At 45.3% G+C, this 16,597-nt stretch overlaps 1 protein-coding gene across 1 annotated transcript; it reads right to left on the minus strand.

The window, feature by feature from the left end:
- Window positions 1-13,215: 13,215 nt before the first annotated feature.
- LOC124681131 (type I inositol polyphosphate 5-phosphatase 4-like) lies at window positions 13,216-16,353 on the minus strand. The gene is made up of 10 exons (XM_047216083.1): window positions 16,272-16,353; window positions 15,919-16,184; window positions 15,689-15,793; window positions 15,107-15,610; window positions 14,852-14,987; window positions 14,531-14,721; window positions 14,332-14,440; window positions 13,931-14,079; window positions 13,359-13,664; window positions 13,216-13,283 (listed from the first exon to the last, which is right to left on the minus strand). Exons 1-9 carry the CDS (start codon window positions 16,305-16,307, stop codon window positions 13,418-13,420), a joined length of 1,743 nt encoding a protein of 580 aa, XP_047072039.1. The 5' UTR covers window positions 16,308-16,353; the 3' UTR covers window positions 13,216-13,283; window positions 13,359-13,417.
- Between the last annotated feature and the right edge of the window lie 244 nt (window positions 16,354-16,597).

Here is a 16,597-nt window from a genome sequence, read left to right on the forward strand (position 1 = left end):
GTAGGTAGGGATCCAAACTGGTGTTATATGTATGCACATGTTGTTGGTTAGTAAATTGCACAGATTTCGTTTTGCCAAACATGAGGCTGGCTTCACACAGTGCTACGTACGTATGGATCTAGTTTTTTTTTTTTTTGAAGCATTCATCCCTTCCCGCTACTGTCCGTCTCCCTCGCAATGAAATTTCAGTTCTGTATCGAGGCATTGGCTGGTGGAGATTGCCGTGGTTGGTGTAGCAAAACTGAGGAGTAATAAATGTTGTAAGCGATAGTGCGATACGATGATGGCACGGAGAATGCACGCCAAAGTCGTGACATGTCTTGGGCCGTACCTAGGCGGAAGAGGCCGTATCGCAGAGGGGCCCACGTCCGCGCGCAACAGAGGTGGGCTACGCGTGATCGGGGGCCCAGGAGTCGGCTCAAATTCGCAACCGTCGGCACGAGCAAGCCGTGACCGTGGGCTAAGATGGCACGAGGTTTGGCTGGGCCGTCCGGGGCGCGCGTTACGCATTTCCAGGAATTTCTCAGGCTGTCCTAGAAAAAAATGGACTTTGTCACGCGTGAACATCGGGATCGCGATTTTCCCACGAACCAGAACAAACGAGGTCGACGTACGTATCCTGAGGCGCCTGCAGCTGCTCGCGGGTGGCATGGGGAAAAAGAAGCATATGGAAGCAGAATCCATCTCTCTGGTAGACCTCTCGCATGGGCATGCCATCGATCCAGGGTGATACGAATCATCACGTCCAACCAAATCATCAACCTCACCTGCAGCTCCTCGACAACCCGATGGATGGATCCAGCGCAACTTACTTTGCTTTGGGGCTTTGGCCTTTGCATGCGTTTGACGTGACTTATCACAGTTTTCATCTTCTTCTTCTTATTACGTGTGCGTTCGTTCTGGAAGATGAACAATTCCAGCGGTTCGTCCACGTTATCTGTAACTTCACTGTCTCCGCTCGGCCAGACGTAGGGTGTAAACGGATAGGACAATTTCCACGTCGAAACCACCCTCGAATCGGTTGTAAGGTATCCATATCTGATTTTTAAAAATCCAGCGGATAAAGATATCGATTTCGAAGTGGTGCTAGATGCGATATATATAGGATATGGCATAAAAATAGCAAGTGGTTATGAATTATCTAAAATTCAATTAGGTTCCAAGGTTTTAAACCGGATAATCCAAAAAAAATAGTCAAAATTAAGACCAATCTCAAAGAGTTAGTAATTATTGGGTCACAAAACTTATTTCACCAGCATGTTTAGCTTAAATTTCTATCAGTGATGGAGTTTTAATGTATTGTGTCTCTTTATTCTTTAGCTACACAAGAGTTAAAATTTAAATCTCTCTCAAGAACTGTAACTATTTACCGATGAAAACACATGTCAAACTATTTTGTTTTCGATCCTTGTCTGTTCTATATCGATTCTAATGTGCTAGCTTGGCTATATCCGCATTCGAATCCAAAACAAATCAATATATCCTCAGTAAAAACAATATGGTACGAGCAATTCGATCCATTCATCCCACCGGTTTACAACCCTAGCCGTACGCATGGAAAACCCGGCCGGCCGGCACGCCAAATGGCGAGCTAGCTACATGTATACGCTGGGGCTTGCAGTTCGATGGACGTGACGACTCATCAATCCACAAGTACCTAACGCGACAGCTGACAACGACTGACCCGTCACGAGCCTCGTACATACATCGATCGAACTGGCCATGCCATGCTTCACGCATGCATATGCGTGGTAGCAAAACTTCAACGGCTAACAGACAACACGCCGCTGCATGCATTTTTTCCCAGCTATATTATTGAATTTATACGGGATGCTCATTGAGACAACGAATTCTGAAATCAAGGCCTATTCTTGAGGAGAGCTTAATTTGTGGACTAGGTTTAGGGCCACTTCTTTTGGGCCTATGCTTATAGAGAAGCTAGCTTATAGATTTCGGTGGGGAGAAACTCCGGTGGGGAGAAGCTCCTAGAAACACTTCATCCCCTTCTTTTGGGCTTATGAAATATATACTTGTTTGTTATGCAATGTCCGTACTGCCCCCTAAATTTGATGTGCAGCTGATTATTGGTTCCATAGTGAGATTTTCCATTTAATTAATACATAGAATTTGGAAAAGCAGTTATCTAGATATTTATACAACAGGTTAGCGTCCAAATCAGTATACAGAAAAATGCAAGCGTTTGAAGTAATACTATGTGACCTTGTAAAAGAAATTCTTCCAAATAAACAGCACATGAATAGTTCGCTCTTTCTTCCAAATACACAGTACAAGAGCAGTTCGTTCCCGTCTTCCAAAAATAGTACAGGAACAACAGTACGCAACGAGTACATACAGTTGTTGGAGGTGGAGCTCGAGGCCTTCAGGGCTTCAGGCGGAGACGGAGATCGACGCCGTCATCGGGTGGGGGCGAGATGTCAATCGGCGGCGGCGGATCGAAGAACTTCTTGCAGGGGCGCCTGTCTGTGCTGCGGTTGGAGATGCGTCGGTGAGGGGCGGCTGCGCCGGTGGGTAGGTGGTGGTGGAGCGCCGGGGGCGGGGGCGGCAGCGCCGGCGGTTAGGCGGTGGTGGAGCGGCGGCAGCACATCGACTCCAGTTTTCTCGATGGGGGACGGGACAGGCCTAGGCCCGAGGGTTCTCGATGGTCTTTTTTTCTTTCTATTCTATATATTTCTGTGATCAACCGTTTTTCCATGTGGAGGGGCAATCTGTCGTAAATTATACCAAACTCGAGGGCAATTTGATGTACCGCTTCGGTTGCCTCACGCATAAGCTCGGGAAACTGGTCTCCACCAGTTTCTGGATTTGCATTGAGAGCTGGCTTCTCGGTGGAAATAAGCCCAGATTAAGCCAGAGAGTTCTTTTGGGCTTCTCCTCTTTGGCACCTAGAAGAAGCTCTAGAAGCTCAAAAGAAGTGGCCCTTACACACTCAGCTCATTGCTACTTGGAAGAGCGTTGGAGTGGTTCATAAGAAAAGCTCTTCTACTCACACTAAGTGAGTGAAACGATAAGGATTTCGCGCGAATTCCTCATCCCCTCGCTTCACCACGCAGCGTTAATAGAGCTCGAGACTTTTTAAGGGAAAGACTAATTTGTTTTTATTTGGTGCATCAGCTCGGTTGGGTATATGTTGGCGAGCGTGTGCATGCTCAACATGTGTTCCTGTCTTCGACCGTGTGGCAGTTGAGTCGGCTCTTCTCCTTCCAAGCTATAGCGGGAAACGAGAGAAGGAATAGATATAAACCTCCTCATCGATCCCGACGTCCGCGTGCTTGGCTGTTCGGAAAGCATGCCTATGATGAAAACCCGTCCGTTGAGATCCCGCACATGAAAATAAGTTGTTTGCGGAATGTCTCGGCGCGACTGCTCGCCTCCGTCTGCTTCCTCGGCGTCTTTCTTTCTGTAGGAGCATGGGCGACATCGACAATGCTGTTGCGATGGTGGCCTTCTCGGCCCGGCATGTGTGTTCTTCTCATATTCTTTATTGCACTAGTACTTGCTTGGGATGTTCTAAGACTACTCCATTGGTTAAATATGTACTTTGGTAAACAAACACACTCAAAAATTGTTTATAATAATCTAACATACTATACACTACAAAAATGGTTCACAAGTAAAACATATATATGTCATAAAATACATGCATGGCATGCATGTGTACAAGTCAGAGTAGTGTGCGCGCATACATAAATGCATCTGGGATGTGCACATCCCATCCAAGTCTCTCTCGCCCCGCGTCGTTCCCCGGGGCGACGCCTGGGCGAACCCTAGTGCCGCCAGCCGCCGCCTCCCCTCCGTTCCCCTCCCTCCGCCGCTGCCCTCGGCGCTGGCCACGGTGGCGGCGGTCCCCGGCGCCAAAGGGAGTCGGGGGGTGGTCGTGGCGTCAATCTGTTGTGGCGGCTGGGGCGGCTACTGCGGGGAGGCGAGCACGGCATCAGGGGCGGCGATCCCCTGGTGTGCGGCGGCAGTTGTCCCTTCCATGGCTTCCCGGCGATGGGGGATGGTGGTGGCTGCGGGTCTGGTTCCCACACAGATCCGTCGTCGGTTCTCCTGACGGCGCGAGGAGGGGGCAGCGACTTTACGAGGTGTGGATGGTGTGGTACCGGCGTCCAAGACCGCGTGGCGTGGCAGGCCCGATCTTTGATCTGGGTCGCGTGGGTCTCGGATGGTGCGTTCACCGATTCCTCCTTCGTTTTCGCTGGCTAGCAGATGACGGTGAGGTGGCCTGTTCATCTGTTTCGTAGTTTTAAGGTGGTGGTCCTAGGGTTTCTCTTGCGCGAAGATGGAGACCTCCTGAGGCCTGCTCTCCTTGATCTAGCCGGAGTGTTGAGTTCTGGAAGGCGCCGCTGGCGAATGTAACAGTGCTTTTTTGCCTGGAGTTTGCTGGATCGGGTGGTATTCGGTCGTGCGCACCCATGTTTTTATTCCAGCCGTTTGGTTCTGGAGGGAGCGGCGCGAAGCTCTGTTCTGTATTGACACCAAGTGATATTTTGGTCCATGGTGAAGTCAGAAGAAGAGAATATCATGAAGGCTGGATCAGAGGTCTAACTAATGGGGAATTAAGTCTCCGCGCTGTTGAGGGACTTGCTTGGTGTTCCGGGCTTCGCAGCAGTGGTATGCAAGTGGGGGCAGCAACACATGTGAATTTCAGAGTCCTACCTTTCAGGGTGAAAATTCAAGGTCTGGCCTTAACTGGTTGTGCCTGGCAATGACCTTGTTGGAGGCATTGTTTATGAGAGCGGGGACTATCTTCAGGGTGAAAACCTAAGATCTTTGATCGGGCGACGACGGCGCTGATGCACTGTTTCCTTCTTGTAGGCGTCGCTTTTGGAGAGTCTGTATTTCAGGTGTTGTCTTGGTGGTGGATGTATTGCTGTTGCTAGGCCTAGAATGCTGTAGCGGGACTTTTGTTTCTTAGTTTTCTTTTTCTTTTTTTAGCCGTGTGCATCCGTACTGCCATTAGGGTCTTGCATTGTTGCAGAGGCTGGGTATGATATTAATATATTCCCTTTATCGAAAAAAAATCTAGGATGTGCACTAAAAAAATAGACTTATAGTTCCCCCCGTGACCGTGTGAGGCTGTGACAGACAGCTGCTTCTGCCGCACGCATGCAGAAACAGCATTTCCAAAGGTGTACCAAGGTCGATCGTACTATCTTTGCTCCATCAACTAGTTTCCAAGCCCAAAGCCTTTCCTCCGGCTTTACAAGCCAAAGTTACGTACGTTGGATCAATGCATGTGTTGGTTGCTTCGCACTCTTCAGATGCTCGACCTCTCCCGTATCTTTGCTCCCGAGCTGATGACCGAGATGGTTTTTTTTCTTCTTTTCTTTTCAAAAAGAACTGTTGATCTATTAATTACCATCAACAACAGTATAAAGAACACCAAAAATAATGGAAACCACAAGTCTGTTTTTCGACAACATAGGAAGACTACGAGCACTCAGAGCAAGCTGCAGGCGCGCTGCCATTCTTGCCTCACCATCATCGGATGCAGGCAAATCTTTTCGAAGTAGAGTTTGTTGTAGTAGACAGACGAAAAATCATTGTGCTAAGACCTTTAGGGTCCACAACAACATATCAGCAACCATCGCAATGATGAGAACCGTAGATCGAAAGAACCGAACTTGTAACCATAGTGACAAGCACAAAAACGAACCGGATCCCAACAGATCCGTCGGACATAAAACTACACGCGCCCTCCACCGGCGCATCACCGGACCAAGCATAGAGCTGCGAGGACCTTATTCTACCATCAAGATGTAGTCGCCGCCGCACCATCCCGAGGAAAAGACACTGAAAACACCTAAAACAGAAAACAGAAAAACTCTCCCGCCAGCGAGAGACCGAGGTCTACCACACCTCCAAGGCCTAAAAGGCCATCAAAAGCGGGGCTGACCGGCGACTCTGCTGGTGGAGGGCACAAAAACTCTATCCGCTCGTATCCCTCTCGTACCTTTTGGTTGATGTGTGACCGTGTTCCCCTGAGATGGTATATATCGATTGCCGGTCAGGATTTTTTTTGCTAGGGGAAAATTACCCGTGGACTACGTTGTTTTCTGTTTTCGCAAATACTAGATATAGAGGTCGAAACATCGCCCACGATATTTGAAGCGAATTTACAATTTTTTCCAACATTTATCAAAATAATAAAATTTAAGAAAATTATGTCATAAAATACATGCATGGCAATGCATGTGTACACGTCAGAGTAGTGTGCGCGCATACATAAATGCATAAAAGATAGACTTATAGTTCTGTGACCGTGTGAGGCTGTGACAGACAGCTGCTTCTGCCGCACGCATGCAGAACAGCATTTCCAAAGGTGTACCAAGGTCGATCGTACTATCTTTGCTCCATCAACTAGTTTCCAAGCCCAAAGCCTTTCCTCCGGCTTTACAAGCCAAAGCTACGTACGTTGGATCAATGCATGTGTTGGTTGCTTCGCACTCTTCAGATGCTCGACCTCTCCCATATCTTTGCTCCCGAGGTGATAACCGAGATGGTTTTTTTTCTTCTTTTCTTTTCAAAAAGAACTGTCAATCTATTAATTACCATCAACAACAGTATAAAGAACACCAAAAATAATAGAAACCACAAGTCCGTTTTTCGACAACATAGCAAAGACTACGAGCACTCAGAGCAAGCTGCAGGCGCGCTGCCGTTCTTGCCTCACCATCACCGAATGCGGGCAAAGTTTTTCGAAGTAGAGTTTGTTGTAGTAGACAGACAGAAAATCATTGTGCTAAGACCTTTAGGGTCCACCACAACATATCAGCAACCCTCGCAATGATGAGAACCGTAGATCGAAAGAACCGAACTTGTAACCATAGTGACAAGCACAAATACTAGATATAGAGGTCGAAACATCGGCCACGATATTTGTAGCGAATTTACAATTTTTTCCAACATTTATCAAAATAATAAAATTTAAGCAAATTATGTAAATACTGGAGAACTTCGTCCGGTAGAAGATTTTCTCCGTGTAACTGCGAGATTCTAGAAATACCGGCCCAGAAAAGAAAACAAAAAGCATGATGCTGACGCCATAGTCCATGTTGCCCGCTCATTACGAGTTGCTATACTTCGTTTCTACATTAATTCTTAATTACTATACTACGGCTTAAATTATGAAACAGAGTGATACTCCGTACTAAGTATGTTTCAACTTTACCACGATGTTTTTACATGTACTACGTGCGCATGCCGAATTTCTTCAACTCTTTTTTGACGGTGCATCATCCCACCATGTGGTTAGTACGTGTTACCCTGGACAACTTTACATGATTATCAAGTTGCATGCAGACCATGCGGTAAAAACAACTCGGCCTTGCTTAAGCATCAAGTATGACGATTTGACCTGACATGCATGGTTGATTTTCTCTTTACTCTTCTACGCATCTTCTTCTATATCTTCATGCGATCATGCATCCATGCTTTCAGCGGCTGCGCGCTTTATATTCCTTTTACTCATCTACTGTGGACGTGCCCGTGTCGATCCTCCATGCATGCACTCGAAAGCGTGGCATTCTAGTGCATACATCTCTATCCCAGTCTTTTTCAACACGAGCCCTGCAAAGCATATGCACGTAAAGAGAAAGAACATCTTGCTAAAACGGAACTCCGGTTGCGTGCATGGGATGCATGGTGGCATATATCATTGACGCGATAGAACACCCTGAGCCCTAGGCCTAGTACTGGTGTGTAAAGACACGACATTCCTTGCCTATTCTGGTGGGAGCTAGATCGATCGCTTGGTTGCTAGCTCTTGTCGTGACCAACACTCACTCCTACGCAGCTGCAGCAGCAAGCAAGCAGGAGGAAACCTGTACCACATGATGGGCGCCATGGTTTTCTGGGAGACGAGCTATGCATACGTACGGTGACATCAGCAGCCATGCATATGCACGCCTCGACGTTAATGCACATCTATTTCAGGGTCGCCTGTCATGCGCTGCAGTGCAATGCACATCGTCCCTCGGAGTCTCTGACCCTCCTCCATCGATTGATGGTGCTTGCACGTAGCAGCCACACGACGAGGTTGTCGCAGCTCGCAACTCTGCTCGATCTCTCCTCACACGTCCATGTCGATCCATCCGTCGTACCATTTTCCCTGGCTGAAAAACATGATAAGCGTTCCATAAGTGATGCCAGAGCAGACGCCAGAAATGCACATGTACATAGCAGATATTTTTCGCTTATACGGAGTATTTCTCAAGGCAGCCATTTTCTAAAACTATGTGGAAACCAAGTCCACTTTTTTACAACAAAAAACTCACTCTACAAAATAGGGTATAATTACTTTAACATACTCCCTCCAATCCATATTATTTGCCACTAAAATAGATGTATCTACAATTTAATTGTGTCTAGATACATCTATATTAATGTCAAGTAATATGAATCGGAGAGAGTATGAAATTTTATGTCTACACATATTCATCTAAATCACAAAAGGAGTGTGAGGGTGCCGAGCTCCGAATCCATACACATATATGCTCCAAGTGCGAGGAAAGGTGTGTATTTGGAACCTGAGCTTGCTAGAGCCCTTTATTTTGTATATTAAAATATTTTGAAGTTTTAAAAGAATCTGAAGAAAATACATACGTACATGGTAGGTAATGATATATACTTGAAATGTGAAATATCTTTATCTGAAATACGATATAATATGGCTAGATATATAATCTGACAAAATTTAAAGATACATTGTTCACACATCTAGATTTATAATTTTATTTTTTTACAATGTTTTTCGAATTGAGACTTTGCACAAGTGAAGTATACATTATTCCCTGTTTGTACATATTTTTCAGATTTTCTTTAATTGTAAAAATATATTTTTGAAATGTTCAAAATTAAAGGGTCCAGTGAACCGGGAGCCAAATTAACGCACTCGAGGAAAGGCCTTAGGCTGGTCATAGTGGTAAGTATCATGTAGTAGTATCATGCATACGATACTTGTGTATGATACTATCACTATAGTGGTTAGTATCATGAAGTAGTATCATAGTTATGCTATATTTATTACTTTTTAGAATCTCAATGCAAATTTGTGCACAAGATTTGTTTGGCATTAACTTTTCTCGTGACATGCGCTATGATACAGTATCTACCTATGTTACTCTAATCTCCTCTCTCCTCCTTAATTAGCTGCCACATCAACATTTTTGTGGGACCAATGTACATGATACTAGCTATGATACTAGCACTATGGGTAGCCTTACAGTACAGTAACCGAGCAACGTGCATGAATTATACGCTGTAGCACCCTGGCCAATCATTAGCATAGACACAATCAACCCAGAAATGCATGCAAAATCCAATCGATGGACTCCTCCCATATAAAGATCGCTTGGGCCCATTCAAAGCATGGCTCTTCAGTACTCACCATGAATGCCTATGGGGTCTAGCAGGGGGAGCCACAAATCTCTCTCCAGCCGTCGTGTCTTCTCATGCATGCGTCCTGTGTGTGTGCTTTTCTCCGATCACTTCGAACTCAAAGATCAAAGCGTCTAATGTGTCATAGTCATTTTCCCCATACTAGAATGATCTTCCCAGGGCTTTAGCTACTTACCCGCTGTCCAAAGCTGCGAGAGACCTGAAGAATGATTGACTAAAATTAATGTTGATGCTTCTTTCATGGAAGACAGTTTAAGCGGAGCATGGGGTGCTGTTGCAAGAGGCCAAGAGCACAAGATGGCTCCGTTATGTTCTCTGCGTGGGGCACTATAGTTGTCAATCTATCGGCGGGAATGGCTGAAGCCATCGCTTGTCTCGGAGGTCTTAAACTAGTTATTAACCTCACACATGGTGATTTGCTTTTCCAAACAGACTGTAATTCTCTGCTGAAGTTTTTTTTACCCTGGATCAGCATGCAGATCACCAACAAGTATCATAGCAAAGGAGTTTCATTTGCTGAAACCTGAGGATAGATCAATCAAATTAGTGCATGTTAGTAGGAAGGTTAATGGGGTTGCCCATAACCTTGCCCAGATGGGGCGTAGTGTGGAGGTGTGTTGCTTGATCATGTTCCGGCTTGTATGTCTGAACTGGTTGTGCAAGATTGCAAGAACAATTTCTCTGTCTAAGTAATATACAACCTCTTTTCCAAAAAAGAAAAACTGCTCACCCATACTGTACCATTTGATTTACTTGGTGTTTAGGTGATAACCCACCCGTTGTATCGGAAATTGAGATTTGATTTCTAAATACTCCAAAGAGAGTAAATCCAACACATGAGATGCTAGAAATTTACCAAAGAACCACATCCGAAGAGAAGAAAATACTTCTTCTAGGTATATTAATATTATGAGTAAATGCCATAAGACCGCAACTATTGTGGCTAGGGTTTTACATAACCACATCTGATGAGAATTTACCAAAGATTAATCTACCACAACATTAATTTGAGGTAACTTGTTTCATGATACCCAAATATCGCAATTTAAGTTGTTTGTCACATGTCAAAGAAATTGTTTCGCTCTGGGTTTTAAGCAGGAACAGAACTGACCTAGCCTGCATAAAAAAAACTGAAATTTGAAAATTTCCATTAATACAAATAAATTAATTGATTAATTAAGGAGGTTGCAAGCTCATTTTGCCCCACTCTTGAAAGCTTTTACGGTTTTCTTAACCCTCAACGGAATTTCAATATAAAAATCAATCTAAAACTAAAAAATTCTATTAACTCAAATTATCTTACCTAGAATAAGTGGGAACTATTTAGCTGTTTAGAAGTTTGAACTTTTTTATGTAGTTCAAAATATTAAAGTTTTCAAAATATCTATAAAAACCACGCCCAAGTTCGCTAAAGCAAACCAGTTCTTTTGGCACGTGATGTCTGATTGGTGGGACCAAGGTGTCGGGAATGATGCAAAATGCTTAAACCGTGAGATTTTGGGGTATGTGAAACAATTTACCCAAGTTATTGTGGTTTTTGTGTGTGAGAGAGAAAACCCGATCATGGATTTCGGAAACTCTTGATCCAATAGTTTTGTGTTTGGGATATTTTTTTGAGAGAATTTTATTTTTATAATTATTTGTTCCGAGAAAATATTTTTGGTACATTGACTATTACATTATATATATATCCACATTTGAGTATTTTCCAGCGCCAACTGTTTCCTTTTGTAAGGGGTGGCTAGTGAGACAGTTATTTCTCCTGCCTAACAGGATCGACTGGCTCGACATCTTGTATGTCTCCTTAAGGCATTTTATTCATTCAGTGGAAAGAGGTGTTAGTGTCGATAGTGTGTTATGTGTTGCTTCATCAATCTTAAAACTCTGCAACTTTAGTTTAGTAGGCGTTGTGTGAGCATGTACACGCCTATGCTGTGTTTGACTTCAGTACAAGGAAAATGAGTATTTATAAGATACGCACAAGAAAGAAGTTTATCAATACGTTCCTATAATAAAACCACATAACATTTAGCAAGCTTGTGATTACATAAATATAGTTGTCCCGATAGATGTGAAAACCAGACAAGCACGTTAAATTGAAGTTTTGCAACATTATTATTTAGTTTTTTTTCCCTTATGACTTATTGCCGTAAGATGTAGGGGCAGTTTTTTGTTTTGTATATTAGTGACTTAAATGGAATGTGCATTTCACTAGTTAGTAGTTGTAAATTCACAACTTATATATAAAGATGTACCACATGTTCGGTACATGCATAATAGCAAGCATTACTATTAGACTGTAATTATTTTTTCTGATCTGACAAAAGTAAACCGTAGGTTGGAGATCTGGCCGTATTTTGTTACATTAAAATTATTTCAGCTCGTCCGTTTTTTAAATGGGATAGGTCTTTGCATCAAGCGACGCATGCAGCCTGCTTTATTGCACAGTCTTAAGGTTTAGATTTTACATCTCGTGGATCACACAAGATCGTACATAATATCAACCAGCAAAAAAAAAAGGAACAAAACAAGTCGCCTATACATCTTGTTAACATTTAAAAAGCCGCCACCCAGAATTATTTCAGCTAGTCTGTGTGCGTGCCCCCTTTCTCCGGTTTCTACCGGACAATGATTTGCTTCAGGAAGCAGGTACTACTGCTGATGATCATAATCCATTAACTCCACAACTGTTGGCGTGGATGATGAAGATTGTTGCCATTGTGCAGCTAGCCGATCTGTCTCAAGTCTCTCAGGTCAGTACTGAATCAAAACACCTGCAGATCATCTTCAGGGTGCACTCAATCTGCTTATCATGAAGCAGCGAATCATTTCCACTCTAGACCTTCCATGGCGTGCGAGCACCCGCAGCTCACAAACACATAAACAAAAACGAATAACATAAACTTCCTTTTGCAGACCACCAGATTCCATCAACACATAAATTTGTTGGCTTTTCTTGCCAAGAAACACAGTGCAGAAACAGCACTGCACAATTTTCCTGCAGAGGTGAAGGCTGGTGAAAACATGACAGGTAGCCTTTTAGTCAGCTCAGTTGATTCAGACAACACTCATGAAACAGGGAGGGCATGAACAATTAATGATGGCCCTATGCACCCTTTTCCATCCATGGAGATGATATGCGAGAAATGCAGGCATTCATGGCCCCCATTTCCCCCTAGCTTTTGAACTGCACACAGAGAGGTAAAACTGTGCAAAGGACTACTACTACTTGTCGTTTGCTGTCCGAAAACAGGGAGAAAGGAAAAAAAATGTTGCCATACAATGTACAGATATATGAAGAAGGGAAAAAAGATCTGGTGCACGCTTTCCGATGTAGTCAGTAGTTGTATCTTTGCTGGGGTTGCCAAAATCTTCTGGACTTATGATTGGATCATCGTACTATCTGATATAGAAACAGACCATTCGGTGTGTGTCATCTGGGTTCCTTGCTACTATCTTTGAATTCAGTGAAATAATTTGAGTCGCAATGGCCACCAGCTGCAGCTGCAGTGTATCACTTTGTTCAGAGTTCTGAGAACGTCGTCCTCACCTGCAGTTGTAGCAATGGCTCATCAGATCTTTATTGTATACCATATGGATCACCACAAATGTTTATATTGTATACCATATGGATCATAGTTGTACCTTGTCTCAGTTACCTGTCCTGTGAACTAGCCAAGCATTTGTTGCATTTCTGAAGATGTCCAATGTGCTAGTCTGGTTTTGATAAATTCAGTAAGCTCTGATGTGCTTTGCAAATCAACTGCATTGATCAACACATACCAATGCCAGTGATCAATTTTAAGAAGCTTAACTTATGTCCGATAGGTCCTGGCGAGTGCACTCTCCTTCACCAATTTAGCCTGTCACCGAAAAACTATTAGTATTTTTAAGCACATACGTTTAACTGTAAAATGAATTCACTATCCAAACGATACCTTTTCATTACTAGTTACAGGACTGAACATTTGGAGGATGCCAATGTTCTTGAACCCTTTCAGTAGAAATTCAGATCAGTGTATCCATACGGATTGATGTCGGTATATCCATATGAGTAAGGCAGTAGTTCCCCGATGTCCAACTGAGAGCTTGAACAGCTCATTTTCTGAATTCTGCTATGATTGATCGACTCCACTTCTGCACTAAAGACGCTGTAGACCGGCCGATGATCTGAAAACCGAGATTCGCCACGAACATATGACATTTGACCAAGACCCCTTCCATACCACAAAATGCGATCACACCTGCACGGCACAATTACTAAAATTACTTAACTGTACAGAATCCGGCAAATATTGCGCATGAGAGTGCAACATGGGTGGCAACACAATAGGCGAATTGAAGCAAATGAGGCTTAGCCTGTGACCGGCACCTGTTTTTATTGTTTTGTTCAACTCTTGGTTCTTTGAACGGCTGTGTGCATCCTAGTTATGCATAGGCTGGGTGTATTGCTACAAAACTTTTTGAGTAATAAAGCGCCCTTTATCGAAAAAATGAGAGTGCAACATACCATGCAGGAGTTCTCCTCTTCTCCTTCTGGTTCATGTCATCCCCAGCATACTTGTCAGAATTGTTCGAGTATTTGTATGTCGGCGGGAAGTATATTCTCCCCTCATTCCACCCGACAAACACTCGCCCGCCTCTTTGTTCGATCCTTAGCTGGAAGCGTAGAATTTACTTGTCAGTGAGATCATACTACAATGTTATGTAATCATTTTCATAACGAGAACAGCCAGGGATCTTCGGCTTTTGCTGACCTATTAGTAATCTTGGAGTAACATGTTAAAGTAACACAATGACAAGACAAAAGCATTGATTGCCTGTGACATAACAATTTTACAGCTTTCCAGGCCCCCCCAACGGTACACACATATACACAAATTGTGTTCAAGAAGGTTTTCAAGCTCTCACCTGATCTTTCTCCAGCAATGCTTTCCAATTGCGCATCTCCACCAGGGCCTTCACTGACCGATAGGAAAGCGCAATTCGGTAATTTAGGTCCCCGAGCCAGATGATACGACTGAAAGGAAAGGCAGGTTAAGGGCCCCAACATTACACCAAATGCACATGAAACAAGCTTTATGAGACCATTTTAAGGTTCTTTGCTTACTCATGCTCTAAGATAGTTTCCGGCGATCGTTCGTACTGCCCATAAACCATTGGGAACCTGGTCTTCCTAAGGATCTCAAGCACATCAGAATTGCGGCGCATCTCATCGCCTTCCTTCTGCCCTGATGTCAGGTGGCTGCAGACGAAGCAGAAGCTTGTTTGGTGCAATGTCATGCTAATCGAAATCGAACCCTGGAAAATAAATACTTTCCTGTTCAATACCTAAGCTAACAATGCTTCTTGTTTGTGACCAATTCAGACAAGGTAAAGCATTACAAAAATAAATAATAAAGAACCACAGAGCATTAGAACAGTGACCAACCTTATTTCCTAGGTAACCCATCAATCCTCTGCCAACACAAGAAACCTTGAGATTTCTTATGTCATCCCTTATGTCCTTCCGAGCCCAAATCATCAGAAATAATCCCACCATTTGCTTGCTCGCAACCAGGCAATATCTGAACATCAGGTTGCCACACAGATTATTCACTAGTATCTCCTTAAACCATACTGTACTTTAGCTCAACAAACAAAAGTACGGAGTACATGAATAACCTGAAACCTGAAGCGCGCGTACCTTGTGTGACCAGAAGCTGGTTTATGGCTGTCGTCCAAAGACGGCGCGTGGCCGTACCCGTACGACATTGGCGAGTACACCGTGCTCGGCGACTCCCCGGTGTTATTGTCGTCGTCCGACGACCCACCCCACCGGCAGTGCGCCTCGTAGTCGCTGGGCCGGCGGGAGCCGTAGATTGCGCGGTCGCAGACGCTGTACCGGCGCTCCAGCCTGGGCTGCGGGGCGAGGATGTCGCCCTCCATCCTCAGGCTCCGGCTGTGGAACGACCGGCGCTGGAAGAAGGCCGCGTTGTTGCTCTGGTGCCTCGACAGCCCCTCGAAGTCGTCGTCCACCTCCGCCACCGGGTCCGGCGGCGCCGGCGACGGCGTCCGGAAGCTGCCGCTGGCGCTGGCGCCCGGGAGGGTGTTCAGCGTCCTCCTGATCAGCGACACCCACTTCCTCGCCGGCCCGTTGTCCTCCGTCCCCAGCACGTTCCCGGCGTTCAGCGGCACGATCTCTTGGAACCTTGCCGGCGGCGGCATCGAAACCCCATCAGACGTGGATGAATCCAGGTTTAGGAGAAGACAGGGGAAATCAACATACCCGAGGACATAGATGTCGGCTGGCGGCGCGGCGTGGAGCCAGTCCTCGAGGCCCATGCCGCTCGGAGGGGATCGGCCACCCACATTCCACGTAGCAACAAAGATCCTGATGTTTTTTTTTCCAAGAACAGACAAGGGGAGAGAATTACACTCGGGCAAGAATGTGGGATCAGTCAGTCAATCACCAACCAGCATTGATACAGATGCAGAGCGGCGGCGGTGCCGACGAACCTGTAGTCCATGGTGACGGTGGCCTCGGCGGCGTCGAGGTCGATCTTGCCCCGCCTGGAGTGCTCGCGGCTCCTCCTGGACGGCCTCTCGGTCCTGCTCTTCTTGGCCGTGCTCGGCTCCCTCCTGGTGAAGCTGCTGCCCCTCCACTCTTCGTCGTCGCCGCCACCGCCTCTGTGGCCGGCCGCAGCGGCGTCGTCGGCGTGGAAGTCGTGGGCCTTGCTCCTGATGTTGAACCACTTGCGCACCAAGCTCTTGGACCACGACAGCTACAAGATGCAAGCACATTTAGGCAGGAGGAAACAGAGCACGGGCAGCGAGGGAGACAGAGCTAGGAATGGGAGGAGAGGAGATACCTTGCTCTTCTTGGTTGAGTTGCAGCCATCTCTCATTGTTTCCTGAGGTCAGGGGAACACAACACTCATGCAGAAGAAGAGCCCAGGGTCGAAGCTGCTGCTGCTGCTGCGAAAATGGGCTGGGCAGCAAGCAGAGGGGCCAAGGAAGAAGGGGTGGAGACAATGCGGCCACTGTTTGGCTTCACACTGTCTACAAACAAAGATTGTGATTTGATGGAAAGAAGAGAGGGAGAGAGAGAGAAAGTGAGGATTGATGAGGATGAGAACAAAATGCGGATTCTCTCAGGTGGAAGGACAGAGGCTGGATAACACTAATGCTGAAAACA

Source organism: Lolium rigidum, unplaced genomic scaffold (genome assembly GCF_022539505.1).
Source record: "Lolium rigidum isolate FL_2022 unplaced genomic scaffold, APGP_CSIRO_Lrig_0.1 contig_34223_1, whole genome shotgun sequence".
In the NCBI taxonomy this organism is placed as follows: Eukaryota; Viridiplantae; Streptophyta; class Magnoliopsida; order Poales; family Poaceae; genus Lolium; species Lolium rigidum.